The 20,759-nt window shown below is 44.8% G+C and overlaps 1 protein-coding gene across 1 annotated transcript; it reads left to right on the top strand.

The window, feature by feature from the left end:
• Nucleotides 1-104: 104 nt before the first annotated feature.
• Nucleotides 105-17,680, top strand: SOAT1 (sterol O-acyltransferase 1). Its single transcript, XM_065746812.1, has 15 exons — nucleotides 105-230; nucleotides 5,617-5,675; nucleotides 9,862-10,010; nucleotides 10,100-10,159; nucleotides 10,325-10,432; nucleotides 11,179-11,461; nucleotides 12,232-12,307; nucleotides 12,974-13,055; nucleotides 13,650-13,695; nucleotides 14,540-14,669; nucleotides 14,989-15,086; nucleotides 15,522-15,620; nucleotides 15,909-16,044; nucleotides 16,671-16,816; nucleotides 17,160-17,680. The coding sequence occupies exons 1-15, from the start codon at nucleotides 107-109 to the stop codon at nucleotides 17,214-17,216; spliced, it is 1,653 nt and encodes a 550-aa protein (XP_065602884.1). The 5' UTR covers nucleotides 105-106; the 3' UTR covers nucleotides 17,217-17,680.
• Nucleotides 17,681-20,759: the final 3,079 nt, after the last annotated feature.

The raw sequence follows: 20,759 nt of genomic DNA, 5'->3' as shown, positions 1-20,759 counted from the left end.
AAAAATCTCGACTGTAGTGCAAAGGAGGCTATGTAATTCATTCTGTAACTGTGTAAAGAATAAAAGGGCCTTTTTTCCTTTCCTTTTCTGGTCTACGTAGGCAGCAATGGCAGGTGAAGACTGTGTAAGAAAGCGCCCGTCTGGCTCCACCACAACCAACAGGAGCACCGAGAATGAAGAAATGCAGAGGAGACCTGATGGCGAGAGGGCCTTCCAAAACTCCAGCAATGGTGAGGTTCTTTTACTTGGGATTGATTGGGTTTGTATTGATTTATACTGTGGCTAGTTGGACAGTAACGAGGCTCGTAGCTGGCTTGATTTGCAGACAATTGTGTGGCAGTTTAGGTGGTCGTGCCCATGGATGCTGTCTTGGGTTATGCCACAATGTCAGAATTGCAGCTCTCATTCTTTCTCTTTGAGAAGCAGGAGAAGCAAAAAGCAAAGCTAGTTTGTCACAGTGTGCCACGTGAATCTGTTCCAAAACCCTGGTAACAGTGATTGAAGGAGATAGCTTTTGTTAATGCTCTCCTGAATAATGTTGCTATTTCACTGTGTATCTTTCAAGTGGAACAGGAGTTGGAGCAAATACAAGTTGAGAGCAAGTGAAATTTCTTCTCACAAAGATATCATTGAGAGAAAGGGTTTAGAAGCAAACTTCTACCTCTTTATCTATGGGAACACCTTAACTGTTCTGAGTAAGTTTAAGTTCTTTCAAGCTTATGGATAAAGAGTAAATATAGCTGTAATAATTACCACTTGATAGGTGTGTGTGCCTGTTTTTAAAAGGTTTTGGTTTTAGTATCTCTGAAATGCAGTGTATTACTCCAGGTGTGATGCTGTGAGTGGTAGCAACTAAATGTTCTGGGACAGATGTCTTGGCCATGTCCTGGGCTTTCATGTGCAGGCCCATGTCTGGTGGGTTGGGTTAGTACCAAATGCTGTGTTTTAGTGCAGTCCAAACTGCAGTGCAGGACAGAGGGACAGCTGGAAGAATTGCTCATGAATAGTATACATACACGTTTTCCAGCTTGCTTTCACCCTAGCTTCAGAGTAACTGCTCCTAAAGCATTAGTCCTGACAAAATACACAGGCAACTGGAGGCTAGTGATCTGGTACATCTGGCAGCATCTTCACACATCTTCGCTAACCTGACTTTCTACACTTGATCCTCCCTGATTAGCAAAGGCAATCTGCTTTTCAACTTAATAGTGTTAAGGGCCAACTGTCTTGTTTCCAGAAGCATGTGAACTTCTTACAGAAACTGCTAGGCTATGAATCCCTTCTTTATTCAGGCTTGGCATTGGCTGATCTTAAGTTGCTTAAAGGAATAAATTCAATCTGTATGTGGGCTTCACAAGTACAACGGGTCTGACTCTTCCATTTGTGTAGTTTAGGCTATAAAGTCTATATATAGTTTGTTTTTCTTGTCTCATTGGTGTTGCTGGAATCTGTCTCAATGTGTGCTGAGTTTCAGGACTGGAATAGTTTAAACTCACTTACCTCTAAGTTTATGGTAACGTGGTGATATTGATAGCTCTGATATTGCTGGAAGGCTTCTGCTTTCCCAGGGTGTGTTTATACCTTGTGATGATTTGGTCTATAACTTCTTTGACCCGGGAGCTGAACATTAGTCTTTCTTCCTTGAACAGGCTCAAATGTCTTCAGCAACTGATTTTTGTCCTGGCATAGAGTGAGCAGCTAGGGAGCTGCTTTGGCAGAGGGTTGGACTCGATGACCTCTAGAGTCCCTTCCAACCCCTACAATTCTATGACTCTTTTATTCTGTAGGAGGAAAACTTAACCTGGAATGGTTGTAATAGAAACTGCAAGGCAGATCTGAAAGGTTAGAGAGGATGTAGCTCTTTACTGTACTGAGGCCCTCCAGAACGCAGAGATGAGACCGTTTGAAAGCAGTAAACCGATGGCTGTGGAGAAATCAGAAGGTGACTGATCTGCAAACAAGTCTATTGTGGCATATCTTCGCTTGGTATGAGTAAGCATGTTTGGTAATGCTGGTCTTGGAAAGGGCTTGTTATCTTCTGAGAGGTTACTACCGGTCATTCTGGCGTGGAAGTTCATGAAGCTGTGTGGATGATGTGTCCTTACTGATACAGGAGGGGGGAGCTCTGAACCAGGGAGCAATTTGGAACACTTTTTGAGTTTTCTGTCTGACTCAGGGCTACAAGTGTGCATAAGCTGCTGAAGTTGAGTTTCTTGGCTGTCCTTCAGGGAGATGGATGGAAAAAGCTGTCTTGCCCAAGACTATGCGGATGCTGGTAGTTTTTACACTCTGACATGTTTTGTAACCTGTGGATTTGGTGAAGGCTGTGAAGCTTTTTGTGACACGCCTGGGAATGTGCTGCTGTGACCTGGAGAATGCTGCTATTTCCTCCTGCTAGTCAACAGGCTTTTTGTGTTCCATGTCCCTGCACACTTTGCTTTTGAACTGGATTCCTTGCCCAGCTACAGCACAGTGACCTCTGCAGCCTGTGTGTTCTTCAAGTAGATCAGATGAGCTTTGAGGGCAATTTAGCCTCAACTTGTTCTCTGTCTGCTGTGTGGATGTGTAGACTGGAATAACTCAGAATAAGACTTATTAGCATCGAATTATTAACTTGTGTTCTACTGTACCAGGTACAGAAAGCTGCTACCTTTCACAGTATCCCTGTGCTAGGCTGCCTTGAACGTAGCTGGTCTTCCAGATAACAGCATGCTCAGTGTTTTTAGAGAGGGATCCTTTGAATGCAGGTATCTGACAGTAACAAGAAATCCTCCTACCAGTGCTCCTTTCACCTCTTCAGTGATAAGTTGTGTGATCATGAAATAACAGAGTGTTTTTAATCACCTCTTACATACTGGGTACAGTTTCTATAGCACCTGTGACTTTCCAAGAAGATCCTGGAGCTAAACAGATTCAGGCACCATTAGGGGAAAATACTCATGAACTGAGAGTGGTTATCAGATGCTGTGTACAGCATGCTTGGTAGTCCTAAATCCACCTGGGGGAGTATTTTTTGTAATGTACACGTTGCAATAAATTGAAGTTTGTGTGCTTTACTGGAAGGAAATGTGTTCGTCTTGAACACTGTGCAGTTCAGATAGAACAACCATGGGAGATTACTGACTGCTGACAGTAAACTTAGTGCCACAGCACAGGAACAGTTCAGCACTCTGAATCACTGCTGAACTATAGGCAGCTTCTGTCATTACCAGCTGGGACTGAAGCCCTGCTCACGAGCCATGCCTTTACTCAGAGGACTTATTCCCACTCGTGCTCTTGGTTCTAATTACATGCTGTAACAGTGAAGCAAAATGAGTATTTTTTAAAAAAAACTTAATTTTTGAGAGCTTGCTCAGTTGGAGGAATTGGTTTTGCTGGGTTCCAGGCTGTGATATTAATGCATTGTGTGAACTGGGATAATTCTTCTCATCTCAGTGTCACCTGCCTGTAATGCATACAAGAGAATGTTGAAGAAGCAAATCACATTCAGTTTAACAAAGAAAAGGCAGCTTGTAAATCGTTGCTCAGGTTTTCAAGTTAAGTTTCACAGACAATAAGAAAATGTCTCAATAATCAAGCAATCTCTTTTAGGTTGGTTTCCTGCAGAAACAAGGCTTACATTTAAATTAGGAGCATTTAAATTGCTCTTTTTTCTTCTTCAGACTTGTAAACCTGCTTTGAATCTGGGGCATGTGGAGATGTTAAATTTGGCAGGCAGCAGTTTCTGTAAGCCCCAGACAAGTGGTCAGCTCGGTGGAGGTCTTTCAGATCCCAGTTCAGCCTCCTAAATGATTTGCTCTATATCCTTCTAGTCATTGAAGATCTTTTTCTTTATGATTTCTAAATATGTTCCTTGTTTTCTTGGGACAGAACCTGCTTTACTTTCAGTGATAGATGTGCTTGCCTGTCTTGTGCAACCTTGAGTCTGATTTCTTGAATGGTATTGTAATCCTAGAGTGGTGCAAAGGGGCTTTCAATGTCAGAGGGACGAGGAAGATTTGGACTTCTTAGTAGGGTACAGTTCCTCTTAGAAATAAAATCATCACACAATTTTGAGCCTAAATGACTTTAGGAAACGTAAGTACCAGCTTGCACAGCAGAAGATGAATGATTCAAGATGTGGGTTATGTATTCTGTGGTACCTGCCTAGTGATGCCCTGCCCAACAAACTCGTGCTGTGGAACAGCGGGATGTGTTGGTACTGTTTGGGGACAGATTTTCTTCAACAGGAGGCTTTTTTTCTTCCTGAAAAAGAAAAAACTGAGCTTACAGGTGGCTTAACTTAGTTTGCTTCACGAGATACATATAAAGATGCTGAGATCTTGATTTAAAGGCTCTTTAAACCTTGCTGTGTTTCTGGTCTACGTAGTGTTAGCTTACACACTGCTGTGTGGGTGGAGGAAGTGACAGGAGGGACACTGTGTACAGCTCCAGCAATTGCAGTGTCAGCAGGTCAGAGACCTGCCCATGGCAGCAGCTGTCGGTTAGAGGTGGGTGAAACTAGCCATCTTTTAAGGCCTTGTTGGTCAAAAGGGATGTTTTATTTCTTGAGAGCCACTCCTGGGTAGTTGTAATGGCAGGAAATGCACAGTCAAAGCAGTTCCTGCTCGTTTTTAGCTTAGCTCACAAAGGAAATAGTGCAACCCCCTGTAAGTCCCAGATGTCCTGGTGTCTTTGGCCCTGTTGGACAGTGTCAGATGAAGTTGAAGACTGGTGGCTGGATGTGAGAGCAGTTCTCACCTTTGGCAGGAAGGGTTGGTTGGGCTGTGAGCTCAGCAGCTCTGCGTGGTTTGCTTGCCAGCAGATAAACATGCTGTGGTTTTTAGCACAGCAGAAATAGGGAAAAGGGCTATTAGTACAGTTGTGGAGTAATGCAGTGAGGGAGTTGAGCTCTTGAGGTGTTATGATGTTCTGTTCTGCTGCTCATCTTAGTGCCTTTTGTCACTAACAATGCCAGAAGTTGTTTTTAGCACACGTAGACCTTTGTTCCCTTGTTTTTAAGGGATGAAATACCCTGGGCAAATACAGTCAGACTGATGCTTGTGCTGGGGGAAGAAAGGAGTGAGAGTAGCCAGGTTTTGAACGCAGGATAACAACCTTCCAGCTTGCTGGTCTGCTCATCTTCAGTGATGGTTACTTTATTTTCCAAGTAGTCACGTTTTGACTGCCTTGTCTATTGGCAGTGTAGAGACAGACAGACAACGTAACCTTAAGTCTAGTTCACAGTGCACGAGATAAAACTGTGCTAGAAGATCAGCACACTTGGATATGACCTTCTAAGGGTTGTTCAGATTGCTGCTTCAAGGCTGAATATGTTGAGGGACCTTGGAATGATTTGTGGAGTTGCAGAGCTTTCAGAAATCCGACACGTTATCAGCTGTTGCCTGCTTTATCATGCTGTGATCCTACATGGCTTTTTAAAATGCTTGCTCATAGCTTACTAGCTTACTGCAGTTTAGTTTTGAACTTTTTTTTTTGCTGGGATGTTACTAGCAGTCAAAAGTACTAATGAAATGTTAGTGAATGAACTACTGCCTGCTGTTTCTTCTTTATGTTCAGTCACGAAGGACACGTTGCTGCATATGTGACTGTTAAATATTTGCTTTCCTTCCTTAGGCCGGGTTGATGTCGACCACGTGATAACGAGGAAAATGCAGCTAATAGCAGAAGCTGAGGTGAATATACTCTAATGCTTCCTTATGGGGAGGAGTGGGATAATCAAGCCTGTTTGGAGACTCCTTAATCCTGGAACCAAATATATTCTATTCAGTCATAATTCAGGCGTGGTGACTTTTGTACAGCCCTCTTTCTGTCTGTCTCTCTTCTCACTTTGCACAAGAGGAGTTGTATTAATGAACTCAACTCTGTCTTGTTTGACCCCAATAGGTTAGAGTCCAGTGATAAGGATGAACTTTGAGGCCTGTAATAAAACTGAACTTGCCTCACTGCTAACTTTTGCCAGTGTAATAGTCAGCTAGCCTGTTCCCTTTGGCAGCTTGGGTACCCAGTGTTTCAAATTGTGTGTCCTGCTACCCATTAATGCACCTGGCCTGTATCTCGTGGCTTCTGTTGCCTGAGCTGTGGAGATGTCAGCAATATCCTCAGAGAAAATAGCACCTCTATAAACGTCATTTACATCTGTGTGGGCTGCCATTGTCTTAGCTTATGCTAAGGTGATTTATGGCCAAATTAAATGAAGTTAGGTAACAGTGAGCTGTACCCTCCTTGCTAGCCATTGTTTCATAGCAGGCATGCTCTTTGAGGCAAGTTGTCCTCCTCGCTTGCTTCATTTTATTGCAGAGAATTCCACGGTAAAGGTGAGGTCATCTAATTGTCTCAGCTTTATGTAGTTATTAGGAATTGGATACTTAAAGGACAGGGACCTTGCAACTTTGAAGTCCTTTCCTGTTTTGAAGTCTCTTCTCCCTCTGTTACATAGATATGATGTGTATCTTACAGTAGATACAGCTATAGTCTATTTAAATGTCCTCCATAAAGGGTGCACTGCTTTATGTGCTGACACATAGAATTCAACCCATCAGAGGGATAGGCAGCTCTTAGTTTTACTTCATATGTTGTCTTCCCTGAGTGACTCTTACTGAGGGCATGATAGAGCAAGTCTCGTATCTGCCTCTGTCTTTTCTCTGCAGACAATACAACTGCTGCAATTCACCTTTTGCAACTAATGCTTGCACAAGCAGCCCTTAATGGACTGCTAAGCACATGTAGCTGTGTGAGTTGCAGGGGATGCTATCTGAATGCTGGAGGACAACTTGATCTTGGATTTCTTTTTTTGGGAAAGTCATCTTTCTAAATGCTTTCTGGCTCCCAATTTTGAGATGTGATAGCCTGTAGTCAAGGCAGCTTCTTATCCATAAGGAGGATCAAAGAAACCAGCAGGGTCAGTGGCACTTGAATCCTGAAGTTGCTCCTGAAACTTGGAAAATTCAGGTTTTAAATGCTGAGTTCAACAGATGGCAAATTTAAGATTCCTCAAAGCTACAAGAATAGCAGTAGGGCTAAGTATGAAAGCCTACATCTGTTGCAGGTGACTGGGAATTCCTGGCCTGCCTCATCATTTTGACCAATGGCTCATGCAACAGAAGCTTGGATTCTGGTTTACCCTTCGTGGGGATTGTATCTGAGGCCTGTACAGATGCTTGACTTCTGAAAAGTGCTGTTCACTGACTGCTTCCATTGGCTTCAATAGGAGTTGTAGGTGGTGGGTGTTATTTCAGTTAGGATCACAGAGTTGTTTGAGTTGGAAGGGACCCTTCAAGTTCATCCAGGTCAACTCCCCTGCAATGAACAGGGATGCCCACAGCTTGATCAGGTTTCTTGGAGCCTGGTCTAGCCTGACCTTGAGTGTCTCTGAGGACATCACCTCTCTGGGAAACCTGTGCCAGTGCCTCACTACCTTTATCGTGAGAAATTCTTCTTTATATCCAATCTAAATATCTCCACTTTAGTCTGAAACCATTTTTCCCCTGTCCTGTCACAGCAGACTCTGCTCGAGAGTCTGTCCCTTTCCTTCTAACAGCTCCCCTTTAGACACTGACAGGTCTCCTCAGCCTTCTCCCCTCCATGCTGAACAGCCTCAGCTCTCAGCCTGTCCCTGTTCCACCCCTTGGCTCATTCTTGTGGCCTTCCTCTGGGCATGCTCCAACTGATCCAGAACTTTGCTGTACTGAGGACTCCACATGTGGATGCAGTACTCCAGGTGAGGTCTCAGCAGTGCTGGAGGAGGCTACAGGAAGGCACACGTGCACAAATGGCCTTATCACAGTGAAGGCTGGTGTGAGGTGCATTCTGTTTCAGTTGTTTAGGGGCTTGGTCAGTTGGCTTACTGAGTGTGAGGAGTCACTCTGGCACTTACTTGACTGGGCTGAGCTTTGGTTGGCAGTAGTGGTAGCTGTCGGTCTGACACGATCCGCTGCGTGGCTTTGTCGTGAGGAATTGCAGTTCACATGGAGTCTCTGCTGTGGTTGCATCATATTTCATTTCATGAGAACTCATGCCATGTTTTCCCAGTCCAAATATGTGCACATGCTGATGTCAGTGTTGGAGGGCTGTGTTAGGAGGGGCAGTCTCAGCAGAGTGCTAACTGGAAGGGGAGTGTGCAGCTTAAGGAGGTTATTTCTGTTAAACTCTTTGTCGAGGGGAAATTTAAAAAAGAAAAACTGGTAGGAATGAATGGTGCATTTTCTGGAATGGAAATTAGAACACTCCAGGAGGAGCAGGGATTTGGGTTTGACTTTTATTTTTTTGTTAGGGATGTTTGCATCTGTGCCAGAAAGCAGTCTTGCAGTTCCAAAGTACTCTGCTTTTCTTCCTCTTGTTTTTAAAAGAATAAATCCATGTTTTTGCAAGAGAGGAGCCTCTTTCTCTGCTTCCCAGAGAGTAGCCACATCCTAGGAGTTGGATCAAGTGCTGCTGAAGCTTGTTTGTTCTATGCTAGCAGCTGCCAAATAGTGGGAAAATGTTCTTAAAGTTAAATATTAATCTCCTTCTTTTCCTACTGCAGCTTTTGGTTCAAGGGATCTCAGCTAAAGCAGGCCACTGTGAAGAATGTGGCCTCGTTTCAGGCTTTGTGTGTACTACCAGGAAGTTAAACTTGCTTGGCTGTTGTTGCAGTACACAGCAGTGTTTCGTACGAATGCATCATCTGTTACTAGGTTTTGCTAGCCTAAATGATCCATGCCTAAAGAAGACTTTTTAGCTTGGCTTCCTGGGTCTGCTTCCTTGTTTTATTAGTCCTTGTGCCTCTTTCTGCTTAGCAAAAAGCATGCTGCTTCAGCTTTCTTTGGTATCATCAGCACTGGGAAATAAGCACCAAACAGAGCTCAAGCATCACGAAGGCCTTTCCAAGGAAGCAGTGTCCCTGTGCACAACTTCCATACTCTCTTTCCCTCCTTGAAAATGGATTTCCTCTTTTTTTTCAGCCTTCAAGATTACAAAATAAGCATCAGAAAGGAATTCTGAAGGTAGTTGGGGGAAAAACAAATGAGCCAGTGATGAGTAGGAAGGTTACATGAAGTAACGTGCAGCTACCATCTAGGAATACTTGGACAGTCAGAGAAAGTCTCAAGCTAAAGGATGGTCAGACAGGTACTTGCATTAAAAAGGAAACAAACAACAGCCATAATGCACGATTATATTTGTAGTCCTACAGACTTGCTTGAAACATGCTTGTCTTCTGTGCAGAAGACAGCTGTCTGATTTCTGAAGTGCTAATGATCTTAGGATCTTGTGGTTCCCTAAGCTCTCGGATTTCAAGTGAGCACATGTTGCTTTTATTCTTTCCTTGAGGGAATTAATTTTGCCTTATAAGAATAGCACTTGTGCCACTATGCACATCTTGGGATCCTGTTTGCATCTAAAGAGCAAGACAATTTGCATTGCAGAGGAGAGCTATCCAGAGCCCAGTGTAATACTTGCTACAGAAGTAAGTAACTTCAAAGTGAGCGTTTACTGCTCAGTTTCTTCTAAAGGCATCTTATTTTAAAATCTTCTGGGCTGTGGTGATTTATGTCTTTGGAAGTTCATGCTGTGAGACCGAAGAGCAAATTGAACTATATTGTAGACTGGGCAATTGGATTGAATGGTGCATGTTAGCCTGTAGGCATGACAAAAGTGATAAGGAAACAGGATTATAATCTTAACGTTGTGTAGTTTGCCTTTCTTGCCTGGTTAGCTTGCCATTGGATGATTTAAGTAATGATGAGTCCAAGTTGACTCCAGCTGTAGGCTAATGGTACAGGAGTGCTCCATCCCTTGCTCTGTTGTGCTCTGGGATAAAAAGGAGTATAAATCACTTAGGATATGTTTGGATAACTTGCTGTTCTGTTCTTGCTCTGCCAGCAATTGAAGCCAGTTTTCATGAAGGAGGTGGACAGCCACTTCACAGAGTTTGTGAACAGTCTGGTGGCAAAGTCAGCTCTCCTGGATTCCTCATCTTCAGCTTCCCTCTTCCCAGCTTCCTGCTCTGAGAAGGAGCTACACAAAGCCAAGTAAGTCAGGTTTATGTTAGTTCTATAACAGGGTTGCTTCCTGGAAGCCTTATTTCCTTTTCCTTGGATGTTCTTCTTCTTACTTGCAGGGCCTTGAGAGCCCCCCCAGAGCACGGGAAGATCTTCACTGCCAGAAGGTCCCTCTTGGAGTGAGTAGTCGAGCTTCACTTTTTCCATTAAATAAATGGACTGGAGGTACTCGTGTCAGCAATAGCCTTTACTTTGAGATGCTTTGTTTGCAAGTGAACATGGTGTAAGTGTGACGTGTGATCTGCTATGTGAATGGCCTGATAGCATTTGAATCTCTCCCTTAGTGAGCTGTTTGAAGTGAGTCACATCAGGACCATCTACCACATGTTCATCGCTCTTCTCATCGTCTTCATCCTCAGCACGCTTTTAGTAGACTTCATTGATGAAGGAAGGTAAGAGTGCTTTGGGAGGACAAGGGTCAGGGCTGGGAACTGCTTGCTCCCAAAGAGCCAGAGCTACACAAAAGCTGTAGAACGGTGCACGACGTGATCCTTCTTGAGGTGCTGTTTAAAGGGGGTGTTCAACTTGACATTCTTCAAATATCCTGCAACTGTTTTTTGAGTGGATAGGGAAATGTCAAGTATGATTAGCTAAACGTTGGGAAAATCTTATGGATATGGATGTTGGCACAGGCTCTAAGCTCATGCTTTGCAGGTAGCCAATTCTGAACGAGGTTGTGAAAGACTGCTTTCCTCACACTTGATTGTTGCCTTAAATATCTTTTTGGCAAGATGTATCCTGCCTACGTGAATGGGATTACATGTTTACCTTGCTGATAATCTGTTGTTCAGTGTATAAAACCAGAGCTATATCTTGATTGTTATCATTATCTTGCTTGTGTAGGTCAGGCACTATTGAACGTTATTTGGCTAATTCTAACTTAATAGCAGTATGGATACAGGAGAGGAATAGACCTCTAAAGTTGGCTAATAGAGCTGGATTATCTGTGATTGTTTAAAAATTTGAAATCTGCAGGCAGCCCTCTGTTTCTGAGCTGAGAACTGCCTTACTCACTTCTCTCAAGACTCAAACAGTGATGGTGTGGGTGGTTGGCCTTCTGCAGCCATGTGCTGGAGCACTGGCACTTCCTGTTGAAACAGTGCATGCTGAATGTTGTCTACTTCTTTGTGCCTTCTAGGCTGGTCCTTGGGTTTGATCTCTTGGTCTACGTTTTTGGAAAGTTTCCAGTCGTCTTCTGTACTTGGCTCTGCATGTTCAGTGCCACAGTTATCATTCCATACAGCCTTTTCTTCCAGTGGGCCCAAGGTTACCACAGCTCCTCCCACCGTGTCATCTACTCTCTCTTCTATGGGACATTGTTCACACTCTTCCAAACAGTTGGGCTTGGGATTGGGCCAACCTATGTTGCTATATCATATGCCCTGCCTCCAGCTTCTCGTTTCATTGTGATACTGGAACAGGTGGGTACCGACCCCGTGTCTTTGGATATACGAAGCTTACTTTCAAAACTGAAAGGTTTTCTTCTTAAAGAATCAAGTGCTGTGGGATTGTTGTTGCTTGGTTGGCTTTTTTCGTTCATTAAATTAAGCCAGGGCTGTGGATGGAGTTAGTCCATGACTTACACACGTGGCAGGTCTAATGAGGAAAAACTGATGATAGCAAATTTTGTTTTGACGTGGAAACAACTTATTTGGGTTTTTTTTTCTTTTTCAACTGTATCATTTTTCCTCAACGTGTATCAAGGCTGAAACTGCATTTACTTCTAGTCGTCTTGTAGATGCTAAGTGCCTTGAAACAACTTGAAGAATCTGTTATGCTGTAACACTCCCCTTTAAATAAATAAGGGGTGCATAGCACCTGTTTCTTTGTCTTGTAGACAGGACTCTGTAGAAAGCAAAACTTTATTTTTCTTGAGTGGCAGGAGGAGGAGAGATGTTTGTGGAAGACTGCCTCAAAGGTTAGGTCACGGGTGCTCAGAGGTCAGTGCTGTGAGTGTAAATGAGATGTGCTTTAACTCTCCTGAGTCGTTACTGCCCCTGCACGTTTCTCCCTGCAGTGTTTTAGTTCCATGTCACCTGAACAGGCTTGTGGCCAGAGGAAGGAGCTCTTTCTTGGTAGAAAGTATAAACTGGAGAGAAAGCAAAGTGCTTAAGGCATTACCTAAAAGTACTTGATGCGATCTTTGGAGAGCTGAAGTCACTATTAAACTGATGTTCTGCTAATCTCCCAGGTTCGTCTTGTGATGAAGGCTCATTCGTTTGTCCGTGAGAATGTGCCTCGAGTCCTGTCTTCTGTGAAGAAGTCTAGTGAGTAACTTGCCCTAGTTTTGGTTGACAGCTGTGAATAACCAGCTGTTACTCTGGGAGAGGTAAAATTTGAGTTATGGACTTTGGGCAGGGAGGTGGTGAGGCTCTGTGCTGGCCTTCTGCAACACAATTTCAATCTGAATCTTTTCATTTGGTATTAGGTGATGAGCTGGACTGTTCCTTGGGTCTTAGTCTTGCCTCAGCAGGACTCCTTATTTTTGCTTTCACAAGCAGCACGTAGAGGCTGCCAGCACACTCCCAGTCCAGTAAAGTGACTGCAGTTCTAGGAGGCCTTTTGGCAGTGTATACCAGAGCTGAACATGAACCCATGTGTTGATATAGGCGTTAAGATTAATTGCTTTGCTTGAGCAGGGACATTGGACTATGTGACCTCCAGAGGTCCCCTTGAACTTCAATTCTGTGATCTTTGTGAGGGGGAAAGGAGATGGGATATCAAGGTGTCACCACTGCATTGCCTGTTAGTCGTCCTGACTTGTTAACTGCACTTGACAAGGATATTTCCATCTGATAGTTTGCTTTATTCCCTGGGAATCCCCTAGGAGTCTGATCTTTTTTGATGTGAGTGGTGTATACTGGGGAAGAGTACAAGGGAAAACAAAACTTCAGCAAGCAGAAAGATTAGAGTTATTTTTCCTTTTCTTCCAGGCTCAGTACCCGTTCCTCAGATTTCTCAATACTTGTACTTCCTCTTTGCTCCCACCCTCATCTATAGAGACAACTATCCCAGGTAACATGAGCAACGTTAGTAGGATATTAAAGAGCTGAAGCCAATACTAAGGACCCCTCATTGTGACCTGTTTAGTTAATTAGTCACATACCTGGCATGGACAGGACTTGGTTATGAGAGCTCACTCCACTACTGATAGTGCTCTTGACAGTCCCAGCTTTTGTCCCTTTGTGAACTGAACCAGGTTGCCACTGAATATCTAACAGTAGTGGTCCCAGCAGTGGACCTGTGCACTGCTTCATGCATTGCTCACTGATGATCTTACCTACTGAGTCTGAGGAGGTAGAACGAAGCTGTATAAAGCTGAGAACTCATGAATTTCTTGTTGTACTTTGACGGTGTCAAGTCAGCAGTGCTTTACGGGGCTGTCGGGTGGGTCACCACCTCCTGTCTGATTACATAATGCTGCCCCAGAGTTGCAGTTCCCGTTAGGAAATTGTCACAGTTGTCCCGCGTGGCTGTGAGGAGCCAGCAATTCAGTCTCTTCTCAAAATTCAAGGGATCGAGGGCTTTGAATTCTAAAACTAGTCTATCCACGGATTTTGCTGCTCTGAGATCTTATTTAGCTGTGACATCCTGTGTTCTTTATCCTAGGAATCCTACAGTAAGATGGGGCTACGTAGCTACCAAGTTTGCACAGGTGAGTAATGTGGCTTTCTAAAGAATGGGTATTTCTGAGATCATCTAAACTGAGTGTGAACAGCTTTCCCTCTGGCACTAGTTGCTGTCAGCGTGGTGTGAGCCTACTGGAAAAGAATACTTTTGAATGATTTAAAAAAAAACCTTCATTAAAAAAAGCAACCTGCTGAACGAAGGGTTCTGTCAAATATATATGAAAATGCTTGTTCAAGCAAACCTCCAGAATGTGTAGCAAGCAGACTCCGTTCTGTAAAAACTAAAGCTGTATGCTTGTATGGGGAGTGCTGTGCTCTGGCCCTCTTTCTTTATATTGGTGTTTTACTGCAGTGCACTGACACAGCAGCCTGTCTGCAGATACTCAGACCGGTGCTGAAATAACAGGCCCGGAGTTCAGTGCTTAGTTGAGCTGAAGTCTGACCTGATCTTCACACCAGTATTGAAGGAGTGCCTGTTTGCACTGTCAACTTCAGAACCTTCTTGTGGATTTGTTTCCGAACAACATCTTTGTGTGATTGAAACTCTTGCTTGAAAAACAATACATTATTGTTCTAAAAAATAAATAACAGAAAGGCCTCTGGCTGCTGACACAAGTATCTGGCTTCCAGGATTTAAAGCAGTGGCTTGTATTTTGTCTTCAACTTCCAGAGAGCATGGGTTTGTAAGCCAGGGAAGGGCTGAGGTGGTTTGGCCTTTGGGATTAGGGGAAGTAAGTTGTAATAGTAGATATAATAACAGAGTATTTTTCAATTGTTTCTGTGCTTGCAGCTGCTGTTCTTTCAGAGCTATTGAGCGGCGAAGTGTTAACTGTGCATTTCTCTTACCAAGTCAGACCTCTGTTGTTCCAGGTGCTTGGTTCACTGTTTTATGCCTACTACATCTTTGTGAGGCTCTGCATTCCTCAGTTTCGCAACAGCAGTCAGGAAGCCTTCAATCTGAGAGGGCTGGTCTTGTGCATCTTCAACTCGATTCTGCCAGGTAAGAGCTGGGTCTGTGTGTAGCTGTCTTTATAGAAGAGGCAGAAGGGAGGGAAAATGCTTGATGCAAGAGGCCAATTTGAACTAAAATCTTCAAATTCTAGGTACTCCTGCAACTGTACTGTTGGCCTCTGAAATAAGTGTGACCCTGTGCATAGGAAACTGACCTGGTTTTACCTTTCTGTAGGTGGCATAAGGCTGATAAGAGTCAGTGTCTTGAAAATCCCTTCCTAACAAGAGAATCTTGACGGTGTTACGTGTCCCCCCTTAATGCTGAGTGAAAATACAAGGAAATCAGTTTGACTCTGCCTTGCTTCTAGGTGTACTCATTCTTTTCCTGGTCTTCTTTGCCTTCCTTCACTGTTGGCTCAATGCGTTTGCTGAGATGATGCGCTTTGCAGACAGGATGTTCTACAAGGTAAGAAGCAGGAGTTCATAAAGCAGGCTTCCCAAAGCTTCTGAAACAGTACCTGATGGAAAGGGGAGGAGAGGGGAGGGTGATTTGGGGGTGTTTTTTCTTTTGCTTTTTACTAAAAAAAAAATAATCCATGAGGTTATGCTTCTTTTTTGCTGCTAGGCCCTAAATTGGTGGCTGTTCTAGGGCAGTTCTTATTTTTACCTGGTGGTCTGAATTGTTAGTGCAGTAATAAACCCTGCAGCTAACCACCAGGCCTGCCAGGCAGCTCGCTCGGGACCTCGATGTTCTTTTATCGTCTCAGCCACTGCTGTTTCAGACAAAAGCAAACCTTGATGCACGTTTTAAAATCACTGAGGGTACACCAGCTTGTTTTATTTCACGGTGGAAGGTTTTGATGCTCAATTAGATTTTGTATTCTTTCAACTTTGCTTTCAGGACTGGTGGAACTCCACATCCTATGCAAACTACTACCGAACCTGGAACGTGGTAGTGCATGACTGGCTCTATTACTACGCCTACAGGGACTTCCTCTGGGTGAGTAACGAGCTCGTGTGTTCCTCAGGTTTTTAATTTAATCTTTAGCTGTTGAGCAAGGTAGTGCCTTTTTTTTTTCAACGTGCAGCATCGCTGTTGCTATGTTGAGAAGCAAATAACTGGCTTTAGGCAGCTGCTGTACTTCTTATAGCATCTGTTACTGTGCCTACAGGAATAGTATTTTTGTGTTTCTGTTTTCTGACGGGACAAAAGTAACATTTGCAACAACCAAACTATAAAACCACAGCAGAATAGGTGATAATAACTGTGTGTTCTTCTGTCTTCCAGTTTTTTGGTAAGAAGTTCAAAGCTGCAGCTATGCTGTCTGTCTTCACAGTATCAGCTGCTGTGCATGAATATGTTCTGAGCATCTGCTTCGGCTTCTTCTACCCGGTTCTCTTCTGCCTCTTTATGTGCTTTGGAAGTAAGTTCCCAGTAGATTATGTGAGTGGGTTGTGGCATCGTTAACAGTTGTCTTGGAAATGAGAGTTTGCAGTTGTGGGTCCAAACCTAGTGAATGGCTTTCTGTAGCTGAGCCTGTGGCTTAGGCAAGTGAAGGTGTGAATGGGGAGGAAGAGAGCTATGTATGATACACTGCTGTTCATGTGACACGACATATTTAGTAGCTGCTTCCTTTTTGCCAAGCCTTACTTCAACTGCTGCTTGTCAGCAAGTTGGAAGTGTTCTTCCTTTAAAGTTGTGGTGTAAGGCAAGTGTTACTTTGCTACTGCAGCAAGGAAGAGAGTGCATTTACAAGTTAAGGCTCTTGCATTTTGTTTTGGGTTATGAGACAGAAGTTAGAGAGCTTTAAATCTCTAGATCACCTCTGCCAGCATGGCTTGGTCATCTGCATTACGTGAACGAGCAGAGAGGCAGAGCTGCATCAGCTTGGAGAACTTTTTTGGAAGCTATGGTCAATTGATAGCATTTGCTGTACTGCCCTGACCTTGGGGAACAGCCTTGTTCTGGAGGCGAAGCAGTGGGGAGGGGGAGCACCCAGCAAGAATCATCTGGTGTCCGAACGATGCTTCTCATTTTGCCTCTTTCCAGTGCTCTTCAACTTCATCCTTAACGACCGCCGCAAGGGGCCCATCTGGAACGTGATCATGTGGACATCCCTCTTCCTGGGCCAAGGTGTCATCATCTGCCTCTACAGCCAGGAGTGGTACGCCCGCCAGTACTGCCCTGCAGGAAACGTGAGTGCCTGACCCTCCCTAGGGATAACTGACCATGCCAGGGACTTGTCTTGTCTTACTCAGTTTTAAGTTTCAGTCTCATTTAAGAGCTTGCCATTGTAAATCACAGGCTCTGTGAGACAGCGTCCTACTGCATCTGCGGTTCTGATGCATCTGGTGGGAGGTGGGCAAGTAGCTTGTCATGTGTGCAGCTGAACCTGCGCCTTCACTGGAGATAAGAATAGAGTTTGAGGGGTGGATCTGTGGTTTGATCTTTGCTGTTGAGGAAGTTTGACTTCAGCAGGCTACGCCGCAGCCAGTGCTGTTTGCCTGTGCTAACTCACTGCCTCTCTGTGTTTTGCAGCCTGCGTTCCTGGACTACTTAAAGCCTCGCTCGTGGTCGTGTCACGTGCGGATGTGAAAGCTTGTATGCTCTGGCCATGCCATCACAGAAGAACAGAGTTTCCTCCAAGTGTTTGGACCATTGACTAATTCACTGCAGACTTTTTTTCTAAGGGAATTTTTGCCTCCTGATTATTTGGGAGAAACTGTAACTTTTAAATACAGTACTGAGGCAACCCAGTTGAACTGGATTGCAGCAGGCCTCGTAGGCAGCATCCATTATGTGCTGTCCCCCTTTGAGCCATTTCCATCCCAGTGAAACATTATGCTGAAGGTGGAGTCTACTGGAATCCTACTCACCCAGGGCCCCCCCAGGAGGCTGCTGTTCTGGGCAGTAGTCCATTGAGATTTGCTGGTAGCTCGTGGTTGGCTTCCGTCCATCTTCCTCGGTCTCCCCTTGGCAGTTTTTCTCCTTTTTGGTAATGGGATGTCTACGGAACTTCTCTGTGGTCTTGTCCGTTGCTATGCCATGGGCAAGTGATGGAGCAATAGCCAAAGCATTCCTGGATGGCTTTGAACTGCGTTCTATGTACGCTGGCTGCCTAGAGGTTTCAAATGGGCAGAGGAAGAGGGTATTGTTCTTTTGTGGCTGCGTTGCAGAGTCAGCTCCTTCTACGTTCAGAAGCAGGGCACAGTGTGTGAAGTTTGTCTTTTTTAAATGGAAGACAGGTTTTCTCTGTATTTAAGTTCATAGCTGACTTGACAGCATTTTTGTCCTCTGAAAGACCTTGTGGCTTGAGGAGTAGATTTTCTTGTAGCTCGTCCTTTCTGTTGCTCACACATAATCAGATATTTTTTGACACAATTTACTTCAATGAGCTTTTTTTTTTAATTTGACAGATGCTTTAAGGTATACAAACTAAGGCTTTCTGTAGTGAAAAAGATGTGAAATATGACTGAACTGTAAGAAAACTTTACAGGTACATAGCACGTTCTTGTTTGAAATGCCTGTGTTGGGTTCTTCACCAGCATGTCATGGTGCCCCTTGCCAACAGGTACTGTATCAGTGAGGAATTAGGGTTGACCCAGCACTTGGAGTCAGAGCTGCTTTTGCATTTGCCTGTCTGCTCTTGTCAGTGAGGTTTTCAGGTGAAGATCAGTATTCTGGCTGTTGCTCACCTGCTTCTGAAGAGGTAGGAGGTCTTCCCATAGACACTGCTAAAAGGAGAAGCAAAGTGCATTGGTCTTTCAGTGTGTATTTATAACAGCAGCTATCTGATCTGGATTAAGCAGAGCCCTTCAGTTTCCTTGCTCTGTCAGATGTTAAGCACAGGAGGGAACTCAGCTTCCAGTACTGGAGTCAAAAGTAAATTCACGAGAGCTAGGTGGTGCTTAAACTCTTCCAGGTTTTGAATTTCCCATAAGAGGAGATGCTGTGCTTCAGGACTGTTGTATCAGGTCAAACTTGCCAAATTGCAGACTTGCATGTGGTGTTCTCCTCTAAAAACATCTCTTACCTGAACTCGTTTGGAACAGTTGAGTTGGTTGGTTGGATTCAGAAGGAGTTTGTGTACGTAACCAAACTTGGCAGTATTAGTATACAAAATCCCAAGAATGAAATACCTTACTTCTACCTTGTGAAGTCTGAATAACCCAAAGTCTTTCTTCCTCTTTCTGTTTTGAGAGGAAGGGATGGAAGTGCTGCAGCGACCATACAGTCACTCTCAAATCAAGCTTCCTGCTTAAAATGCAAGGAGTGTGAACAAAAGCAAACAAACCCTCTGGCCAAACAGCCCTGTCACTTGCTTAGTACGGGATAACGTTCAGTTTAGTACTCCAGGGTTGGTGCTCAAGACGCTCGCTCGTGTACAGGTATGATTGCACTCAAGCAGGGTGTGGTGGTTTTGGAACTCAGTTTTTTCCTCTGGGTGCCTGCGTCAGGTCTTGCTACTATCTCGGTGCTCTCAAAAGAGAGAGAATCCTGTGCTTGGTGCCAAGTTGTGGTGTTGCCCTTGCAGCTGGCACAGTGTCTTATCTCTAACAAAAATAGTGTTTCCTGGGTCAGTGTCCTTGGCGTTGGAAACCTGGGGCTTTGAGCATCTGGCAAGCAGTTGGGATGGGGGGCTCAGCTGTTGGCAGTGGCCTGAAGGTTTTAAACAGGTGAAGGCTTTCAGCCTTGTAGATCAAGGCGTCTCGCATCTGTGCTGCCAGGGAATTATTTTCAGTTTCATAGGGTTTTTAAATTGCTTTGAGTACAGGCTTACATCTGTTTTTCTGGAGGGGGGAGTACTGAGCCCTTTGCACGTTTCCTGTTTCATCAGTCTGTTAAGGTGTGTTTGCTTGAAAAGAGTTTTCCTAGAGCAAGAGTACCAGAGCTAGTGGCACGGTGTTCTGGTCGGGTCAGTGAATGTTAAGGGCTCTAACCTGCCCGTCTCAGATTTCTAAGGGTGTATGCTGTTTTCTGTGACTCTTTTCAACACAAGAATTATAAAGCTTGCTTCCACAGTAACCCCTTCAGTTTTAAGGTGGGAAGCCTCCAGCTTTGTAATGGCAGCCAGTGCAGCTGCAGTTCATTGCTCAATGGATTCACAAACGTCAGTGTTAATATTGTGAAATATGTCCAAAACGTGTCCCATTATCATGCAGGTAATGGTTAGTTCTCAGGAAGACTGAATCTGTGCAGAGTCTTCATGCCTTGTACCTCCTTTCTCTTGGGTTAATTTGCTTTCTGCCTTCCAAAACGAAGCAGTCTTGCATTTGAGCTAACTGTATGCTATCCGGCGGCTGCCACCTGAGTAAGGCATGCTGTGGTGAGAGCGGGGAGATCCTGATGGCTTTTATCAATGTAGAACGGTGCTGATGTGAATCAGTTCACCTGCCAACGGCCAGCTGAGCTGTTTGAGCTCCCACCTCTTCAATGCAGTTGGGCTGGAAGGATGGCAGTAAGCCTGACCCAGGAGCAGGCCCGCATGCTCTGTGTGCTGCCCCGAGCCAGCTGAGCTCACCCTTGTCCTTTCTGGTGCTCGCAGCCAGGCCAACTCCCCCATCCAGGGTGAAGAAGCCGTTGCTGTCTCTTCCACCGTGGTGGCGTGGCAGGGAAGTGTGCAAGGAGAGGACTGCACAGCAGCCACCTGCTGGCCCCGTGTCCCAGCAGTCCCATGGATATGCAGCCTGTGCCGTGTTCTGTCATGCAGAGGAGCCGTTTATGATCTACTGGATTACAGCAGTTGAAATATATTTTCCTATTAGAGGAGGAAAAACAAAACTGCCTTGGCCTGTTTATTTCCTGGGATCGGTTTGGGATGAGGGTGTGGCAGAAGAGGGCGAAGGGGAGCGGGGCTGGGGTGAGGTGTGTGGGGTTGTCCTGGGAGGGGAGCTGCTGGGGGAGGCTGCTTCCAGAATGCAGGGATAGCAGTGCTGTTTCCATAGCCGTGGAGTCAGGGAGGAGCTGGCTGGCTGCTGCTAGCTGGCAGGCACGTGGGGGGCTCTGCTGCTCCCTGTGCAGCGTGGGAGCTGGAATACTTGGGAGCTGCTGGTCTGCAACGGGCTGCAACTGGTGGCTGTAACTGCACCCAGCCCCTCTGTTAGAGGAGGGGATGTCCTTGGAGCTGAGGAAGAGCTG

This window comes from Cyrtonyx montezumae, unplaced genomic scaffold, assembly GCF_038088225.1.
Source record: "Cyrtonyx montezumae isolate F1298 unplaced genomic scaffold, pur_monq_1.0 scaffold_1, whole genome shotgun sequence".
Classification (NCBI taxonomy): Eukaryota; Metazoa; Chordata; class Aves; order Galliformes; family Odontophoridae; genus Cyrtonyx; species Cyrtonyx montezumae.
The sequence above is the reverse complement of the archived record's forward strand: the minus strand, read 5'-3'. Positions and strand labels throughout refer to the sequence as shown.